Here is a 20189-nt window from a genome sequence, read left to right on the forward strand (position 1 = left end):
TTATATTTGAACACTCTGTCACACTCTGAGTATCATTGCCTAAATAGCTACTCTGCAATACTGCCAAATCCTTTTGCTTTGTAAGCCTACGTATCCCCACTCCAGAACCACCGCCCCCCCCCGCCACCCCCCCACCTTTATTTAGTTAAGCAACTTCAGTTCATTCTTGTGGCAACTAGAGATGGTAATAAACGTGGCCTTGACAGCATTTACAACATTTTTAGAACAAATTGACAAAAAAAAAAAGACTTTCCATGCTCCAGCAATATTGCTCTTGTGTAAAATATAAAAACTAACTGAAGCTGTTTTTAATGGACTGGTCTGATCACTCAAGTAAAATAAGAGACAAAGCAAACTAGAGCCACATTTACTACTACTGTTTATGGTTCATCATTAACCCTGTGGGTTTAATTCAGATTCCCACAGTTTCAGATGCTACTTTAAAAGTTCCTTTCTCAAACAGTCTTCCTTCCCTTTCACAAGAGTAATTTTGAACATAAGCTGGGAAGTAGCATTTGACACCTGCATTAAAAACTGCTTTACAGTGATGTACCTGGTCGAAAACTAAAACAGTACAGAGAACGGTAAGTTATCTAGTTACAAACTACAGCATAATAATTGATGTTTTTATATTGACTAAATTAGATCTTTCATCTTAATTCCTAATTAAGACTGGAGCAATCTAGACAGGCACAGCTCGAATTGGTGTTCAACAATAAACTTAATGGACTCTTAAAAGTCATACTTTTACTCCCACTCTAGCTTCTATGTGCAAAATTTTTAGTCAGGAAATATAAACACATTTATTGAGATCATCTATTTTTAAATTCAGAGTGTAGGTGTGGCAGGGCTGAAAAATCAAAATCAGTTGCATTTGTACCAGTGCTATAAATGCTTTTGAAGATCTTAGTTAAATGTTGGTCTGTTAAAATGATCAGCAAGTAAATAATTAATCACATGCAGTTGTGCTACTCTAGCTGCGGATTTTTGCTTGTTACCTATTTTTTTCCACATACAGTGGACACAAATCAAGGTGGACATAAATGAGGCCTACCAAGTCAGCCATTTTGAACGTAGCAATTGTCCAGGATCTGGTATGAATTTATCAAGACCGCATTTTTTTGGCACACAAACTTAGATGGTATTACAAGCTCATGTTATAGTACTTCTGGTTTACATGGGGACAGCTAATCAAGCAGGACTGGAATGAATAATTTAGATATATGTACTAGAATGAATTCTTAGGGGTGAATTATTTAATAACTAATCTGTACTCCAATCAAAAGCTTTCAAGAAAACCACAAAGTGCATCTTTAAAAATACTACTGCATCTTTGATAAACAATGCTGGTTCTAGAAAGGAATGCTATTTTAGGCCATACAATTGTAGTAGGAGACTGCACCAAGAATTGTTCAAGTTGATCAGAACTGATAACAATCTTTCAGTGCTTACACAAACTCGACTGTTTCTACAGCAAACCAGAACCAATTACTTGATATACGTGCTGCATTTATGTTCCCTGTGCCAAGACAATATCACACCATGGGGAGCAAGTGGCTACAAGTTCAAACCAAACTATTTATACCTGTCAGATATGACACTCATCATGACAATCTCTGAAACAGAAGTGTCAATGGAAAGCACCAATAACATTGCACTAAGCACTGTTGCAGTTTTACGATCGGTTAGTAAATCTGTATCAAGTGCAAATTCAGTTTTGCAGAAATCAGGATGCTGCCAGAGGAACAATATCAGTTTATTTAAACCAATACAAATACACAAAACAGATTAACCCAGCTTGTCCAGTAGCAGCTTTAGATTAAAAAGATCAATCTCTTTAACCGAGATTCTTTAATTCTGGTAAATATCTTATTCAGCTGACCAACATAAACAACAATAATAAACTATAGTTTGCTGTACATACCTCCTCCCATTCCGACTGAAAGGATGGCGATTTTTCTAACCGCTTCTTCACTGAACTGCAGTTCGAAAGAGACTCACTACGACTTCCCAGCATATCCTCCTCAGATGGAGAACGTACAATGAGCTCCGAATCAGATTTTGACAAACTTCTTGCGAATTTCAGGTCAGCCTTACCCTTTTCACTTGGCCGTACCCTTTCCAAAGTACATGTCCGTCTTTCTAATCCCTTGCTGAATGGAATGTTTTTACGTTTAACAGACTTGGAGTTTGAGGGATCCGCCTGGTTGCTGTTGATGGGGAGGATTGTATTATGGAAAACCTGCTGCCCTTTTTGCTCAGGAGTATCTGCTGCAGCAGAGTTCTTTGTGCCAGTGTTCTCGGCCTGCCCTGTTGCACAGTGTTGCCTCTCTGGCAACACTCTGCTTTGCATCGCTTCAGCTTCCACTCCCCCTTTGCTCAAAGCAGCTAGCAGTGTGACTGGATCGTTCTGAATCTCAGAGATTGGAGGTGACCCATGTAGAAGTCCCGAAAACTGCTCAGGAATGTTGACGTCCTGAGATTCAACCTCACTATTCATGTGATCTTGAGAAAAAAAAGAACAGTTTATTAAATATCCAGCTCACATAGCTGCAACAGACAGCTGATTGTGAAAGATTTCTGCAAACATACAGTCACACAACATTTGTGAAATTCCAATCCCAAACTGATTTATTCATCCTGGCAAAAGACATCGCTGCCTATGTCTAGTCTTTATTAACATTACTACCAGACACTCACTTTATATGGACAGAACTCTATGAATAAAATTGTAAGAATCAAAGGCATAGAAGAGGGTAGACGAAACAGTCAGTCCCCAAGGAAAACATTCAATTGCACAGTAAAAAATTGTGCAAGATATCAGATTGCTCAATTTATAGACAACGCAATCTTCATTAATAAATGTTTCAAAAAAAAATCTGCAGCTTGAATTAATAGCCATAAACAAGAGGAATTTTTTTTTATTCTTTTAATCTCAATATATATTGTTTTCACAGTTAACCCCTCCAAATTATATGTAAATAAAACTGCAGCATCCGTTTTCAAATAAGCTTGGTATATTTGCAGGAAATTTCACAACACCAGAAATCGATCCTGGTGTGGAAGTTGACATGTTGCCATAGCCAGAGAATTCAGTGTTTTTTAGCTGCTCTTATCTTGACCTTTTAACAGATTCAGGGACACTATTCTACTGCCAAATCTGATTCCCACATCCCGGTCGAAGACTCAGATCCAGACTTCTGTAGAGCTACAAGCCTACTGCAGAGATAAAGAGATTGGATGAAGCTCTGTAAAAATGGAAAACTGGCCTCTCAGAATCCAAAGAGCAATAAGGCCAATACAAAAACTGCCTTTCATTCAGGTACAACTCACAAAAACTGTCAATACAAACATTTATTCAGTTGATCCATTTCCCAGGTTACAGAAAAAATGCATCCTTTATGATAAAATATTTATATAAATGATAATAAAATGTGACCATTGCAATAACCCATCTTGCATAACCACAATGTAATGTAGAACACAAGATATCATCACTAAATTCAAGTAAGTTAAGGTTGGCCCTCGAAGCGAATATAAAAACAATTTTAAACAGCTGCAAGATAAACTTCTTTCTCAGCTGAAGTGGGAACAGCGGTTAAATACTTTTACTGCACAACGAAGGACATGACACTCACAGTTGTGATATGCTATGCTCAACTGTAACTTAAGTGCAACAAAATTACCAATCAAAAAGTTGAAAACAAAATCATTGCCTTTGCCCCATTTTTAATGTGCCACACATCAGTAGGATACCTACAAATGTTGAAAGACGAGGGTTATCTTACTGACAGTTTGAATTAATTACTGGCAATAGTTGCCAGTATATTGAATGTTTGAAATTTTATTTAAGTCATTGATAAGCAACTACCAGCTCTATATACCCGGCAGATAGGAAGCCAGTACAGGTCCAACATGATCAGCTGCAGTTGTGTCATATATTATCTCCCCATATCTTTTGCCAGTTTTACAATACAGCTACTGGGCAAAAAATACAGTCCAAAAATACACTTTGAAACTTCTCTGACTTCTGTGCATTTTTGCTTCTAAATCTTTCAGATTTTTCCTGCAGCCTAAGTGACAATATCCTGCGTACCTCAATAAAAGTAGCTACGTTTTGCACTTATTTCTGCCATGCCATTCTCAAGCTAGGATCATACAATCTCAGTTGTACTTATGAACAGACTGCTGGAGATAGCAGATCTAAACTGGCTTGAGTTACCACCGGATTTTTTTTCTCCCTTCCAGTGAAACATAGGAAAGTACAGGAGAGGAAAAGATTGCAGTCCATTTCACTGGTCCGGGAGACCGAAATGCCTATTTACACAAATATCTGTCCAATTATCCCTTAAACATTTCTAAAACATCTGCCTCCGCTGGCACCCAGAGCAATTCATTCCAAACCCTGTTCACCATCCTGTACGCACAGTAGTTAAATTTAAACTACATCTGTCTCCCCTATGCTTGGGCAGTCAAAAGGCAACTGCTGGAAGCATACTTCAAAATGAGTAGAAAATCAGAAACTGAATCAAGTCTGGGTGCTGATGCACACTTCATAGTAGTTTCTTCCACCCAAAAGTCTGGTGAAGGTCACTAGCCCATCTACACAGCCTGGGGAACAGCACATGAGTACCGGAAAAGGGGAAAAACAGAGGAGCGAAAGCTGTTCAATTTTTTCAATTAAGGTAACTGCACATTATGCTAACCTGCATGGTGATTAATTTAGTGGAATGTGCTAAAACAATTCACAAGGAGGGGTTAAAAAGCTCTTCTGCAACTCCGGCTCAGTTTTAGGGGAGTAACCAATGTCATTCAAGAATTATAATACAAAGATCAAAACATCTAAATCATGATCAGCTGACAGCAAAATTGTGAAAGAAAACAGAATTATTTAAAACAGATGAAAGAGATGGTCTCATGAATTAATAATTCTTCCAAAACAGTCACAGTTTTACTTTTGTCAGTTGTGGTCTGAACTTGATTTTTTAAATGCATCTTGGAGCAATTTATAAACTGGGATTAAGAAGGCTGAATTATGGGAAGCCACCGTCTTCTATTCAAGGTGCTTGTCATTTTAATTTAACCCAGTTAATTCAGCTCTCTAACATGGCCACACTAATTCATTGCCTCAAAAAAACCAGTATCACTGATAAGGTTAACAAGTCATATTTTGTCTTGCTTTTTTTAAAAAAAAATTTTAAAAAAACTTGCTGATCAGGTCACTCTTTCAATCATAATCCAGTTTGAATTCTTCTGGTATCTTGTTGACACAGAATCCCAATGACTTAATTTAGTCTCAGAATTATGATATGCAACATCTGATTGAACAAAGTTCCATGTTTATACAGGCAGATCTTAGAGGATTAACTCCAGAGCAACATATATTTTCTTGTAGCATGTAAAAGCACTCTCACAGCCAGCATACTGTTGGTATGTCTGTATAGTTCAATAATGAATCTTCGTTGTCAATTACACTGCATCCAATTAGGCCTGTTACAGAAGCCACTCCAAAGAAGGAGTTTGCTTTGGGGCAGGACCAATTCAGAGCATGCAAAACTCCATCAACTAACATTCAGATTATATCAGCCACGTAATTTGCCCCAGCATTCAACTGGCTATACAAAAGTAGGATAAAAGGGAAAGGCAATGATGTGATGTAAACAAGGGGGAAAGAATGAAGGTGTAAAACTATCAAGGGGCTGCAAGGTGGATGGGGTTAGTATGTTGTATTTTTACATCAAGATTGTAAGTCAGGTGATGCAGAATTTCCTCTCTCTGCCAGCTGTCCGAAATTACAATCAGCAGTCACATTTGCTCATACGAACATACGAGCCTTGAGCCTGCTCCGCCATTTAATAAGATCACGGCTGATCTGACAGTAACCTGAAATCTGCATCCCACCTACCCCCAATAACCTATCACTCCTTGCTTACTAAGAATCTATCCACCTCTGCCTTAAAAATATTCAAAGGCTCTGCTTCTATCACTTTCAGGAAGAGAGTTCCAAAGACTCAAGAATCACGACCCTCTGAGTGAAAACATTTCACCTCATCGCTGTTTTAAACGGGCGACCCCTTATTTTGAAACAGTGATCCCTAGTTCTAGATTCTTCCACAAGATGAAACATTCTCTCCACATCCACCTTATCAAGACCCTTCAGGATCTTGCATATTTTAATGGGTGTGGGTGTGGGTGCAGTCCTATAGCACAAACTCCCTCAAGTTCAGTATCAGCATTAATTAAGGCCATCAAAAATCATAGTCAACTTCTGCAATTAACTCATTTCTATATTTGGAAATTAATCTTAATATGCATTAGTCATAGAAGTTACATGCAGAGTACCTAGTTCAGAATTTTAGGAGTAACACACCAGCACTAGAAGTACATGTGTGAAGTCAGTGAAGTCAGAATTAAGTTCCACTGTAATTCTTATCACAGGTGAATAATTTGGTAACCACAGTCACCATTAATATTTGAATAATGTATGCTGTACCAATCTAACTTGGAAGTATATTATTGTTCCTTCATCATCGCTTGATGTACCTATATCACAACAAGTCCAAGGAGGCAGCTCACTACCACCTTATTAATGGCAATTAGGGATGGGCAATAAATGCTTCCCTTGAAAGGAAAGCCAACATCCCTTGAACAAATATAAAAATATGCATGAGGTCATGGAAAGTGTCATACACCTATGGAAAATAACCCAAAGCATTGAGGAGAGGAAAACTGGTGAACAACAGAGGCGGGAATTAAATCACCACAAAGACATGCATTCAATGTTATATATGAATATCTATGGAATATCACATGTTCCATTTCAATACTATGTTTATACAAGTCAACCAGACCCCAACATGAACCTGCAAGTATTTCATGACATATTGCTGTGCCACAGAGCTTCATGGAGATATGATGCTATATCTATTGTGCAGCTATTTCATCACATAAAACCTTTTCAATCACTTCCCATGGAATTTTATAAACTTCCAGCTACAATAAAATAAAATAACAATGTACCACTGGTTAATAATGATTTCCATTTTATAGACAAAACTCAAGCATACACTGATGGAAACAAAGGAGCTATACAGTTTGTGCTCACGGTCCTCCCACGCAGTGAACAGTGATATTACTTTGGCCTTAAAAATTGTTAAAAGGGCAGCTTGTTAGGATTAATATGCTGGAAAAAATGTTTCGAGAAGCAAGTTTCAAAGGAGTCAGTATTCAAAAGATTCTAAGATACATGCCCTTTTTATATATCCACAGGAGGCAGTAAAACAGGATTTCCTGAGCTGGTCAGAGCATCGGATTATTTTTCCTGTTTACCTCAGACATAATCTATCAAAGGCACAATGTTTACTTTCAATTTAACTCTTCACCACGTGTTTCATTTTTAATCAGAGCTGTAACTTGTCACCTTCTACCTAAGCTTGGAGCATGAGTCTTGGTACCGGCAAGAACCAAGGAAAAGTGGGCAAAGCAAAGTTCCAACAGGCTAAAATAACTTAGTCAAAATGGTGCTCAGTTTTAAAATGCTAACAAAAACAAGTGTTTTAAACAGCTATCGATCATATTGGCGCTTCTACTTTGCATTGTTCCTGTTTAATCCAAATATCTAACTTTTCATAAGAAATAAACTTTTATTGTCTACAAATGTTTTAGATCAACTTTTTAAAGGTTAAAAAGTAGTGTACTGCAAGGAATAATCCCAAGACAGGAGCCTGGCATTAGTATAAACATTTGAACTGTAACCATCTAGTCACAAAACATTTTAAGTTTGAATTTTTTAAAGAGAGCATCTGATGGTGAGACTAATCAGGAATACAGATTTTTCTGCAACCAAAACTAGGTTTATAAACATGAGATTTTTGTTGGTCAGCTTCAACACCCAGTATTAAAATGATGTGTCTGTTTCCTGGGCAGAGAGGAGCAATTATAGGCCTAGATCTTCCAAGCAGCAGCAATGATGGTTGGATTGCCACTGTACTCGTAAATTCCCTTGACTACATGTTGCTGGACATTTCTTCTGGGATCTTCTGATCCCAGTTTTCACAGTAAGGAGCAGCGCAACATCCCTCGGGATCTTCGTTAGAGCAGAGTGGGGTGGGGGGGGGGGGGGGGGGGGGGGGGGCGGGGGGGACAGGGCACGCCCCCTTTGTGCAGCATTAGCTGCTGTATAGTAAGTTTAAAAGTTCAGTCTTTGAATGTTAACGAACAGGTGGCTGAGTAAATGGATAGGGTGGGAAAGGGAGTCAGGGTGGGGATAGCCAGTTCTGGTTGAGTGGGATAGTCGGGTCGCAGCTAGGGGTAGTCAGGCCTGGTCAGGGGACAGTTGGATGGTCAAGAGGGGTAGTCGGGTCGGGTCAGGGGGGTAGTCAGGTTGGGAGGCCAGTCGGATGGTCTGGGGGTGGTCGGGTTGAGTCTGGAGGATAGTCATGTCTGGTTGGGGAAGTAGTTGGATAGTCAGGTCTGTTGAGGGGATAGTCAGGTGGTAGTCAAGGTGTAGTTAGAGATAGGGGAGGGTTGGTATTTGGGGATTCAGTTGTGTCGTTCCTCAAGAGTTAGGTTAGGTTTTAATCCGTCTAAGATTTCCTGGGTAGCCATTGAGTAAAGTACTCTGGGACTGTCCGAAGTCTCCGGCTTCAACTCAGAATCGGAGACATTTGTAGACGGTCTGACAGGGCAGGGAAATTGCCCATCAGAAGTTTAAACATTCTGGGCAATTCCCATGTAGGCTCCAATTCCAATGGGTTCCGATATACATTTTCCATCATACATCTGGTCTCCAACAATCCAGAGGCCGAAAGATTTGACCCATGCAGTAAAATTTGCTCCACCTGATTAGCTGCTTTACAAGTGTTGCAATACTATTGTAAGCAGCTTTGCAGATGTTCTATGCAACTGCCTAAAACAGGTGCAAAGCTCCTTGCATATGTTAATTAGGAGCCTAATAGTGGAGAGTGGACAACCAAATAGTGGTCAGTAAACAAGTTAGTTTACAAGTGAAGCAGAGGGCTTGGCCTAAATAGCCAAGTGGTTATGGTACTGGGTTTGTAACCCCAAGATCAAGAGTTCAAATCTCACAATGGCAAACTATGAAACAATGTAACTTCATCTGAATAGGAACAGATGGAAACGTGTTTGTACTCGAAAGAGTTATAAGTGAAGCAGATGCCAGGTGTAGATTGTCAACCCAGCAGAACTGTCCCTGAGTCTCCAGAAATGAAAATTAATCTTGAGGACACTTATTAATTATAAAATTTGTGGCAATTGGTAAGAAAAAACTAACAATTGAGAATCAATGGGGTTCGTATTCTAAGTGGCTTGGGAAGAAATAGGGCCATTAGAATGGACATGTTAGATGGCGAATGGGGGGGAGGGGGGGGGGAGTGTAGCAAGGTCACCAAAGTTGCAGGAAGGAGGTTGTGTGATGAAACCTCCAGGAATATATTCACCCAGAGATGGCAATCCTGGTCCAGCTAAGAATTCTTTAGTGGTCCCTGCGGTTGCCAATGCAGGGCAAGATTTCTTTTAATATTTAAATTAAAATAAAAACCTTCCTGCAGTGCCAGGAAGGGCAGGAATGCTTTCCCGATTCCACAATCATCACAATAGCCCCTTTGTAACAACTCCACAGTTGCTAGCTCTAACCTCCTCATGCCACAACTTTTTGAGACATGACATGATCAGAAATGACACAAGACACAAGCAACTTGCACATTAAACGTTAATGAGACATGATATCCTATTTTGGGAAGGTCTTGGTCCTCACATACTAGGGTCTGAGTTTAAAAACAGGAGGAAAGCTTTTTGCCCCATTGTTACATTTAGTCCACTTTCCCACTTCAGTAATATATTGCTCTTCAAGATACTTATCCAAGTTTACTTTTAAGAGTTATAAAATGCATAACCTATAACTTCTTTTGGTAAGTTAATGCAAAACATGACCACCCTCTCACTAATGTTTCCTTTGATTACTCATGAATTTCTCTCTCCTCAGCTTTTTTTAATTTATCCATTCGTGGGATGTGGGCATTGCTGGCTAGGCAAGCACTTATTGCCCATCTGTATTTGCCCTCGAGGAGGTGGTAATAAGCTGCCTTCTTGAACCGCTGCAGTCCATGTAGTGTGGGTACACCCACATTGCTGTTAGAAAGGGACTTCCAGGATTTTGACTCGGAGCAGTGAAGGATCGGCGAATCAGTTCCAAGACATGATGGTGTGTGGTTTAAAGAGGAACTTGCAGGTGGTGGTGTTTCCTTGCTTCTGCTGCTGTTGTCCTTCTACATGATAGAGGCCGTGGTTTTGGAAGGTGCTGACGAAACAGCCTTGGTGTGTTGCTGCTCTGCATCTTATAGATGGAGCACACTGCTGCCACTGTGCGTCGGTAGTGGAGGGACTGAATGGACAAGCAGTCTGCTTTGCCCTGCATGGTGTAGTGCTTCTTTTGAGTTTGTGGAGCTGCACTCATCTAAGCAATTGCAGAGTATTCCACCACATTCCTGACTTGAGCCTTGTAGATGGTGGATAGGCTGTGGGGAGCCAGGAGGTGAATTACTGTCCACAGAATTCCTAGCCTCTGACTTTCTCTTGTAACTACAGTATTAAAATGGCTGGTCCAGTTGAGTTTCTGGGCAACAGTAACCCCCAGGATGTTGATGGTGGGGGATTCAGCAATGGAAATGCCATTGAATGTCATGGGGAAATGGTTAGACTCTCTCTTATTGGAGATAATCATTGCCTGCCACTGTTGTGGCAAGAATGTTACTTGCCACTTGTCAGCCCGAGCCCGGATATTGTCCAGATCTTGCTACATATGGAAATGGACTGCTTCAGTATCTGGGGAGTCATGAATGGTGCTGAACATTGTGCAATCATCACAGATCATCCCCACTTCTGATCTTCTGATGGAGGGAAGGTCATTGATGAAGCAGCTGAATATGGTTGGATCTAAGAAACTATCCTGAAGAACTCCTGCAATGATGTCCCAGGACTGAGATGACTGACCTCCAATAACCACAAACATCACTGTGTGCTAGGTCTGACTCCAACCAGTGGACAGTGTTCCCCAATTCCCATTGCTAGGGCTTCTTGATGCCACACACAGTCAAATGTTGCCTTTGTGTCAAGAGCTATCATGCTCACCTTGCCCCTGGAGTTCGGCTTTTTGTCCAGGTTTGGATCAAGCTGTAATGAGGTCAGGAGCTGAATGGCCTTGGCAGAACCCTAACCGAGCATCAGTGAGCAGGTTATTTCTCAGTAAGTGCTGCTCGTTGGCACTGTTGACGACACCTTCCATCACTCTGCTGATGACTGAGAGTAGACTGTTGTGGTGGTAATTGGCCAGGTATGTTTTGTCCTGCTTTTTCTGGACAGGACATACCTGGAAAATTATCCACATAGTTGGGTAGATACCAATATTAATTTACACAGGTTAAAAGACATATACAAATTGCTAGAAATTACTATCATCTTAACTTTAAACAAATTCCAAACTAATCTCCATTAAAGGCAACAGCAACCCATAGACTTAGCCCGACACCAGGCAAAGCATTTTCACCTTATGAATTCAAAATTAGATTCTTTTCACTTTGTTCCTCTGCAGACAGTTGGAGGCTTACAGCTACTTTTGATCTCACATTGCTCTGCTCTACACACACAAAACTGCTGAAGTTATGCCTAGCACAGCCCATTAAATGTAAATTCTCATTGTATCACCAGCCTCTTTGAACTCTACATTTTAACAATAAAATGCCTTTCATAATACCATAGTAATATAAACAAATTGCTTGGTACCTGCTAGCTAGGTGGTAATTTTCACCCCACTTCTTGAATGCTTTATTCAAAAAATGTAAATACACTCTACCACTCTTACTTTTCAAAACTAGTACACATCAAAGCACTCAGACTAGCTGGCTTTAATCCAATTAAGACACAGCCACAGACTAAACCTCTATTTTAAAAGAAAAATATTTTCCAATAACATTATATACATGAATAGCTTCATGACACTTCAGGTCCGGAGTCAATGCCGAGGACTCCCAAGGCAACTCCCTCCCTCTGTGCCACCACCTCTGGCGGGTCTTTCCTGCTGATGGGACAGGACATATCCAGGAATGGTGCTGGTGTCTGGGACATTCTCTCTAATTGTCACATTATGAGTATGACTATGTCAGGCTGTTGCTTGATTGTCTTGAAAGTGTGTGGAACAGATCTCCCAATTTTAGCATGTCAACAGGTGTCAGGAAGGAGGGCTTTGCAGGGTTGACAAGGCTGGGTTTGCCGTTGCCATTTCCGAAGCCTAGGTTGATGCCGGGCAGTCTGTCCAGTGTTATTCCCTTTGGACTTTATGCAGTTGGATAGAACTCAGTTTGGCCATTTCAGAGTCAATCAGATCCCTCTCCCCCAACACACACAGACACACACACACACTCGTAACTACTGTGGATCTGGATTCACATGTAGGCCAAGCCAGTTAAGAATGGCAGATTCTCACCGATCCATAAGGACAGGAGATCTCTAAAGGATATCAGTGAACCACATGGATTTTTATGACAATCGATAATATTTTCATGGCACATTACTGAAATTAGCTTTTAATTCCAGATTTATTAATTGAATTCAAATTTCACAAACTCTTGTGGTGGTGTCCCCAGAGCATTAGCCTTGGCTTCTGGATTACTAGTCCAGTGATATTACCATTACATCAAAGAGTTAATGTTTCAGGTCGATGACTTATCAGAATTGGGAAAAGTTAGACATATAATTCATCTCTAACTTTTCCCAGCTCTGATGAAAGGTCATCAATATGAAACATTAAGTGTTTCTCTCTGCACAGATGTTGCCTGACCTGCTGAGCATTTGCAGTACTTTCTGCTTTTATTTAAGGTTTCTGGCATCTGCAGTATTCTGCTTTTTGACTTAACTGGACTAGCCATATAAATACAAAAGCAGGTCAGAGGCTGGGAATTATGTGGCAAGTAGATCAACCCCTGGCTCCCCAAAACCTATCCCACCATTGACAAGGGACAAGTCAGGAGTGGAATAGGTGGCTCTCCACTTGCCTGAATGAGTGTATCTCCAACACACTCAAGAAGCTTGACACCAACCAGGACAAAGCAGCCTGCTTGATCTGCACCCCATACACCACCTTAAATATTCACTCCATCAACCACTGACACATAGTGTCGGTAGAATGTACCATCTACAAGATGCAATGCAGCAACTCATCAAAGCCTCTTTCAACGGCATCTTCCAAACCCACGGCCTCCATTACCTAAGGGCAGCGGATGCATGGGAATGCAACCATTTGCAATTTATCCTCCAAGTCACTCACCACCCTGACTTTGAATTATATTGCCATTCTTTTAATGTCTTTGGATCAAAACCTTCAAACTCCCTTCCTAACAGCATTTTTGTGTACCTACGCCACAATGACTGCAGCAGTGCAAGGCTGTGGCTCACCACCACCTTCTCAAGAGCAATTAGGATGGGCAACAAAAACGCTGACTTTGCCAGCAACAGTTTTGTCCGATGAATGCGTAAAAAAACAAAGCCACAGAATTTTCCCTGGGGGAGGTTAAAATCCAATTCACCACAATCTAATTATAATTATGAAGCTGAAATGTAAGATTTATTCTTAAAAACAGAAAAAATTACACAACCTAACTTTTGGCAATACTGAAATTGACAGTTCAATGAAAACCTTTTAATGACTTTTAGATTTACAAAAAACCTTGCAATCCAAATATTAACTGGTTGCAGTGAACTGGCATACTTAACTAGATTAAAATTACACAGAAAATTAGCAGTATTGTAGAGGACTCATAGTTCAATGGCATCACATTTCAAGCCAACATCATTAAACAATGAAGCATGCCTTCAAAACCATTCCATGGTCACAGAATCTTGATACTTAATATGCTTCTGTTACATGCAGACATTAGTTTGAATCACAATGTAAAATGTTATCATCTTTAGAATTCAGTTATATTTCCAAAGTGCCTATAAACTCAGCACATAGAGCAGTCTGAAGCAGTGCCCATAAGTTTTTGCTGAAGCTCAACAGGAAAAACAGTTTTGTGGTTTTGCACACATATTGCATTTGATTTGTTCATATTGGCAACAGCCAACATTGTCAGATGTTCCCATTTAATCTTGCAGTACAAGTTTGCTTTGGCAATATGTACATTTGACATTTAAACATTGCAGGGAAATTTTCAATTTTTTGTATTAGCTAAGAACAATATCCTTGCGACCTGGTCCTTTCCTCTCAAGGTACAGACAAATTATCCTGTAGTTTTGTTCCTCTTCTACCAGACATCGTTGACAATGTTTCACTTCTATTATATGCTCTTACATATCAAGCAGCTCTCAAACTGTGTCATAGGCTTACCCTGGGGCATGGTGTCAGCAAGGAAAATAAAGTTGCACATAATATGCAAACAAATGGTAAAGGTGAGTAAAGACACCTGTGCTTAGTATATTTAGTCTGCCTTATTTACAAGGCTAACATAGATGCTTGTAACGTACTTTTGACAATAAATACAAACAAAATGTTTCTCATGCAATATTTTGACAATGGTATGATTTCTCAGCTAATTTTTCTTTCAAGGATATTCATCATAAAAATCTGGTTATTCACGACACAGTTCTGATGGAACACTGCATATGGTTCCAATTGTTGCAGTCTAGGGGAATCATCCAGGCTCTAAGTGGGGTGGACAAAGGACAGCAATAAAGTTGTTCTTGGTGTTAGGAGAATGAGCTATAAGGAGCAACTTGATATGCTAAAGTTTTTCAGTATCAAAACGCCACTTCTCAGGGGGATATCCTAATGAGTAACTAAGTATATAGGGATAGAAAAAGTAAAAACATGTCAATGCGTTGATGAGCCAGGGCAGCAGAGCAACAGGGCATCTATTCAGGCCTAGGATAGGCAAGTTTAATATGGACATCCTAAGGTGGAAACATTGCTTCATAAAGATGATCAACAGCTGAGAAAAATTTCAAGGAAGGGTAGGCATTAGTCTCCTTGAAGAAATAGCTAGAAAGGTAGGCAGTAGACAATAGCTTGGAAGGACAAATCAAATAGCTAAACAGACTTCTTCATCCCAACATAATGTAGTTAAGGAAAGCACATGGTATCACTCCCCAGGAATGAAGAGAAAAGTTAGCTATTAAGACAGACCAGACTCTACCTGCCTGCCGTCTAGCAGGCAAATCAGCAGTAACACTGGAGACTGAAGACTATGTTGCTTTGCTGTCATTTCTAGTCCAGAAATAATGCCTTTCACAAGTGTGTTCAAAAACAGTGATAAAATTTAATGAATTGTTATAAAATAATAGTGGATTAAAGACAAATGAGTTTTACTTAAATAAGGATCAAGGCTTCTTTGGGACACTTGATTTTATTTGGCCTCTTAACTAAAGTCCAACTACATTAAGCACATGAATACAGTAACTATTTGGAAAAACTAAGTGACATAGCCAGGCCCACCCTTCAAATGAATACTTATGCTCCTTTCATCTATCAGGACCTTTCAACTAGGATAGGTTGAGTAGGGCACTAATCTACAGTGCCAATGGGGTGGCTTCCACAGCACATGTAGCAAAGGTGAAGCAACTATGCACGTGCAAACCCGTGTGACCTTGCCAAATGGTACAAAAGCATATTGCTGGTTGATTCAGGTAGGTTGAGCACCAGTCAACCTGCAGCCAGTAAAATATTGAGGCCTGCACCATTGACAGCAAGCTTTTACACTTGCTCAATAGCAAAGTTGCCCATGGAAGATACACACATGCCATCTCTTGCGATGACTCTTGGTGCATCAGTCGTGACATTTCAATTACTTTGCAAGGTTAAGCTGTCAATAGTTGCATTTCGATGTAAACAGTCAACTAACACTTGTCTGTATGTCTGGTATAATTAGTTAAGGTGGATTAAATGGAAATCAAAATATGGATTTCAAAAACTAATGTTTTATATTCTTCAAACCTATAATTGTTTTCAGGAGATTGGATGTTATTTTTGATTATTTCTGTCCAAACAAATTGGAGGAAATAAAGGCCAAGAATAAAAAGCAGTACAGCAGTCAGATTGACACATTTAATTAAAATTTGAGTAGAATTTGCAATCATTTTCACCTTCTTTACTTGCTCACTCTATAGAATGAAAACCCCCTGTAGTGTTACTTTTACACAACTGTGTGCAAATATATTTGGTTTAGATTAGCAAATATTGAGCTTAATTTTCTTCACAAACTTCATGCAATATCTAATCAAATGCAGGTACAGCTTCCTATCAATATTTAAACCAAAAATATGGTGGGAGCAAGGAAAATGTGAATGCTGTAAACTTTGAAATATGTAACAAAAATTCTGCAAGCACAAAACATGTTAAATTTCAGCATCTAATTCAGGTGACTTGAGTTCAAAACTAGGGCTGTACCCACTGAAAGGTAGAAAATTAGTGAGTTATTTGATTCAAGATATCAAGGGAAACGGATAGGGTGCAGAGAGAGAGAAACTATTTTCATTGAGCAGGGAATCCAGGGTGAAGGGACACAGCCTAAAAATTAGAGCCAGGCTATTCAAGAATGAAAATAGGACACACTTCGACACACAAAGCATGTTAGAAGTTTGAAACTCACTTCCGGAAATGGTAATTGATGCAAGGTCAATTGTTAATTTAAAACTAAAACTAATAGATTTTTATTCACCAAAGATATCAAGGAATATGGAATTAGGTCACAGATCAGCCATGATCTCAATGAATGGCTGAACAGGCTCGAGGGGCTAATTGGCCTGTCCCTGTTCCCTATGTTCCTGTGAAAAGAAAAAATATTGATTGAATCAAAAGATGTTAGCCTATCATGATTTTTGCTCTTTCAGATGTTGATTGATTTGTTGTGCGCCTCCAGCATTTTCTGTTTGAACTAAAACACTAGGTTTAAATCAATGAAAGAGCAAAATACACTGAGGATAAGCACTCTAGTGTTATGAAAAAAAGATGCGTGTTTGATACTTTTAAAGAATGAGAGAGTCAATTGCTTTAATTAACAGAAGAAAATGCTTCAAAAAGCAGTAATCATAGGAACATAGGACATGGGCGCAAAAGTAGGCCAGTTGGCCAATCATGCCTGCTCCACCACTTGATATGATCATGACTCATCTGTGGATTGCAATCTCAACTCCATTTTCCTGTCTGCGCCCCCATAACCCTCGGCTCCCTTATCTATCTAAAATTTATCAAACCCTACCTTAAGTAAATTCAATGACCTAGCCTCCACTGCTTTCTAGGGAGGAGAATTCCACAAACAACACCCTGATAGAAAAAAAATCCTTATCTCTCTTGAAAGGGAGACCTCTTATTCTTAAACTATGTCCCCAAATTCTAGTCTCCTCCACAAGAGGAAACATCCTCCCTGTATCCACCCGATCAAGTCCCCTCAGGATCTTCCACATTTCAATAAAATTACCTCTCATTCTTCTAAACTCCAATGGGCATAGGCCCAACCTGCTCAGTCTTTCATCATTAGATAAGCCCTTCATCCCGAGAATGAGTCGAGTGAGCGTTCTCTGAACCGCGTCCAATGCGATTATATCCTTTATCAAACAAGGAGGCTATAACTGTACACAGTAACTCCAGATATGATCCTGTTATGGTCCCAGCTGATTTTACTCCTGGACAAGTCAGATCACAGAGTGAAACCTGGATTGATAGATGCTAATTTTTATTTTTTCTTAGAAACCATGGAGGTAAGTTACTGAACAAATTCACAGGAGTCTGCTGGTGAGCTTTTAACAAAAGAATAAAACATTCATTAAAGAAGAAAAATAAACTATGTTATGCCAAACAAAAAGATTGGAAAGTTCTCAATACAAACACACAAGAAAATGATTCAAATATTCATGATTCCTTCACCCAAGTTTTATCTTTATAGGTACGTACAAATTTGGAAAGACGAAACAATTTACCATACCTGTCTTAAACTCTAATATCCAGGATAAGTGTCCGGTACACGTGAACCAACTGGTGAACTGTGGTCAGAAACACCACACTCCGAAGTAACTGACAGATACAGCCAAAGCAGATTCTATGGATTTCTCAACAACCCACCTAGACACTTGTCACACCGTGAACTAACCAGTCTCAATGAATCTCTGTCTTTCTCACTAGGGCTTCTAATCTCCACATTTGAAGAACTCGTTTTGGAATTCTCTCCAAACATCGCTCCTACTCGGACGGCTTCCACAAAAATCTACTTCCAGAGTTTAAATCTCACCTTCTGAGATTTCTTTCCTCTAGATCTCTGAGTACACTCACTCTTCATCTTCCAAGCATAATTTCAGATCTTCTGCCATGCCATGCAGAACACCACTGCTCCAAAAGTGTATCTTTGCCCTTGTGGCCCACAGTATGGAGTTGCCAAACTTCAGCTGCCCTCTTGGATCTTCTAGGCTTCTCTCAAGCTTGCTTTGTTTCAAGTCTGCTCTCCGTAACTCTTTCTTTAACTTGGAGCCTTTATCTCTGCTCCTGTCTTTTACCTTGACTCAATGGGATCAATCTCTGATCCCTGTCTTTGGCCCTGCCTGGTTTGGGGTGTTCTTCATGGTTTGTGACCTTTTCCCTGTTCCCCTTCCTGCTCCCTGGGACACCTTCTCTCGAATAGCGCTTCACTTCAGGTCACCTGACCTACAATTTCAGTGTTTCACTTTCTTCTTTTCCTTATGTGCATGGGCGCAGAGCCAGTTCCCGGCCTGAAGACATGAAAGACACCAACTCTCAAGTGCGACCCTTTCCTGGCTAGCGCATTGGCAGAAGTCCTGAGGCATTGGGAACTGTGGTTCCTGAATTCCGAACTCCAATTTTTGGGTTTCCTAACAGTCTCACCACAGCTGCAGTAAAACTTGCTGACTTTTAAATTCCATTCCCCTTGAAACAAACATCAACATTCCATTTGCCTTCCTGATCACTTGCCGTACCTGCATTCAAACCTTTTGTGATTCATGTATGTGCCACCAAACTCTGCAATCTCTCTCCATTTAAATAGTATGCTGCTTTTCTACTCTTCTTGCCAAAGTGGGCAAGTTCACATTTGCCCACATTATACTCCATCTGTCAAATTTTTGCCCACTCACTTAACCTATCTATATCCCTTTGTAGACTCTTTACCTCCTCTTGACAACTTACTTCCCTAATTATCTTGGTGCCATTGGCAAATTTAGCTACCATACATTTGGTCCCTTCATCCAAGTCATCGATATGGATTGTAAATAGTTGAGGCCCCAGAACCAATCCCAAGTCACAGATTGCCAACTCCAAAAAGACCCATTTATCCCTACTCTCTACTTCCTGTTAGGTAGCCAATCCTTTATCCATGCTAATAAGTTACTCCCTACACCATGGGCTCTTATTTTGTGTAGGAGCCTTTGAAGTGGCACCTTATCAAATGCCATTTGGAAATCCAAGTACACCACATCTACAGGTTTCTCCTTTATCCACTTGTTTGTTACTTCCTCAAAAAATGGCAATAAATTAGTTAAACATGATTTCCCTTTCACAAAACCATGCTGACTCTGCCAGATCCTATTATGATTTTCTAAGTATCTTGCTAGACAAGAGGTAAGTGCTGGCCTAAGTAATTTGTTGAAAATACATCAAATATTGACCCCCCTTATGACAATGATCATCTTGAGAATGATAACATTACAGTGAAATTGACCAATTTTTTAAAAAACTCTAAACTATTGCTTGTACATCTCTGCACATCATCATTCACACACCAAATCCATTAGCAGCAATTAAATACAATGCAATTGCATGCTTCCTTCTGTATATTAAAAATTGCACTAAATTTTTATTAGCATACCAGTGGATCTCCTGTGGCATTGCAGTCATTAATTTAGAGGGTGTGGTCACTCTCTTCTGTCTCTGTTGGCCGCCTGTTATTCTTTCTTTCCATCTCATTCTGACTCTCTACTTCTTCTGCTTTATTTATTTCAAATATTTGGTTTCTTTCACTATCTGTCCTTTATTTTCTTTTAAGTGGCAGCTGGTAGGTGGTAATGTAGGGAAGGGAGCTTCAGCCTCCATTTAGAATGGGAACTACACCAAGTATGTTGGCCTTCAGTGGCTCTATTCTAACTATCTCATTCCAATTGCATTAGCTACTCCTTCACCT

At 39.8% G+C, this 20189-nt stretch overlaps 1 protein-coding gene across 9 annotated transcripts in view; it reads right to left on the reverse strand.

Annotated features, from left to right (window-relative positions):
• Positions 1-20189, reverse strand: part of anks1ab (ankyrin repeat and sterile alpha motif domain containing 1Ab) — a 484507-nt gene that overhangs the window by 184493 nt on the left and 279825 nt on the right. For all 9 annotated transcript variants that reach the window (XM_041195093.1, XM_041195098.1, XM_041195102.1 and 6 more), the window contains one exon: positions 1925-2505. In XM_041195093.1, coding sequence (XP_041051027.1) covers positions 1925-2505 — 581 coding nt within the window. The remainder of the gene's footprint in view (positions 1-1924; positions 2506-20189) is intronic.

This window comes from Carcharodon carcharias, chromosome 9 (genome assembly GCF_017639515.1).
Source record: "Carcharodon carcharias isolate sCarCar2 chromosome 9, sCarCar2.pri, whole genome shotgun sequence".
Classification (NCBI taxonomy): Eukaryota; Metazoa; Chordata; class Chondrichthyes; order Lamniformes; family Lamnidae; genus Carcharodon; species Carcharodon carcharias.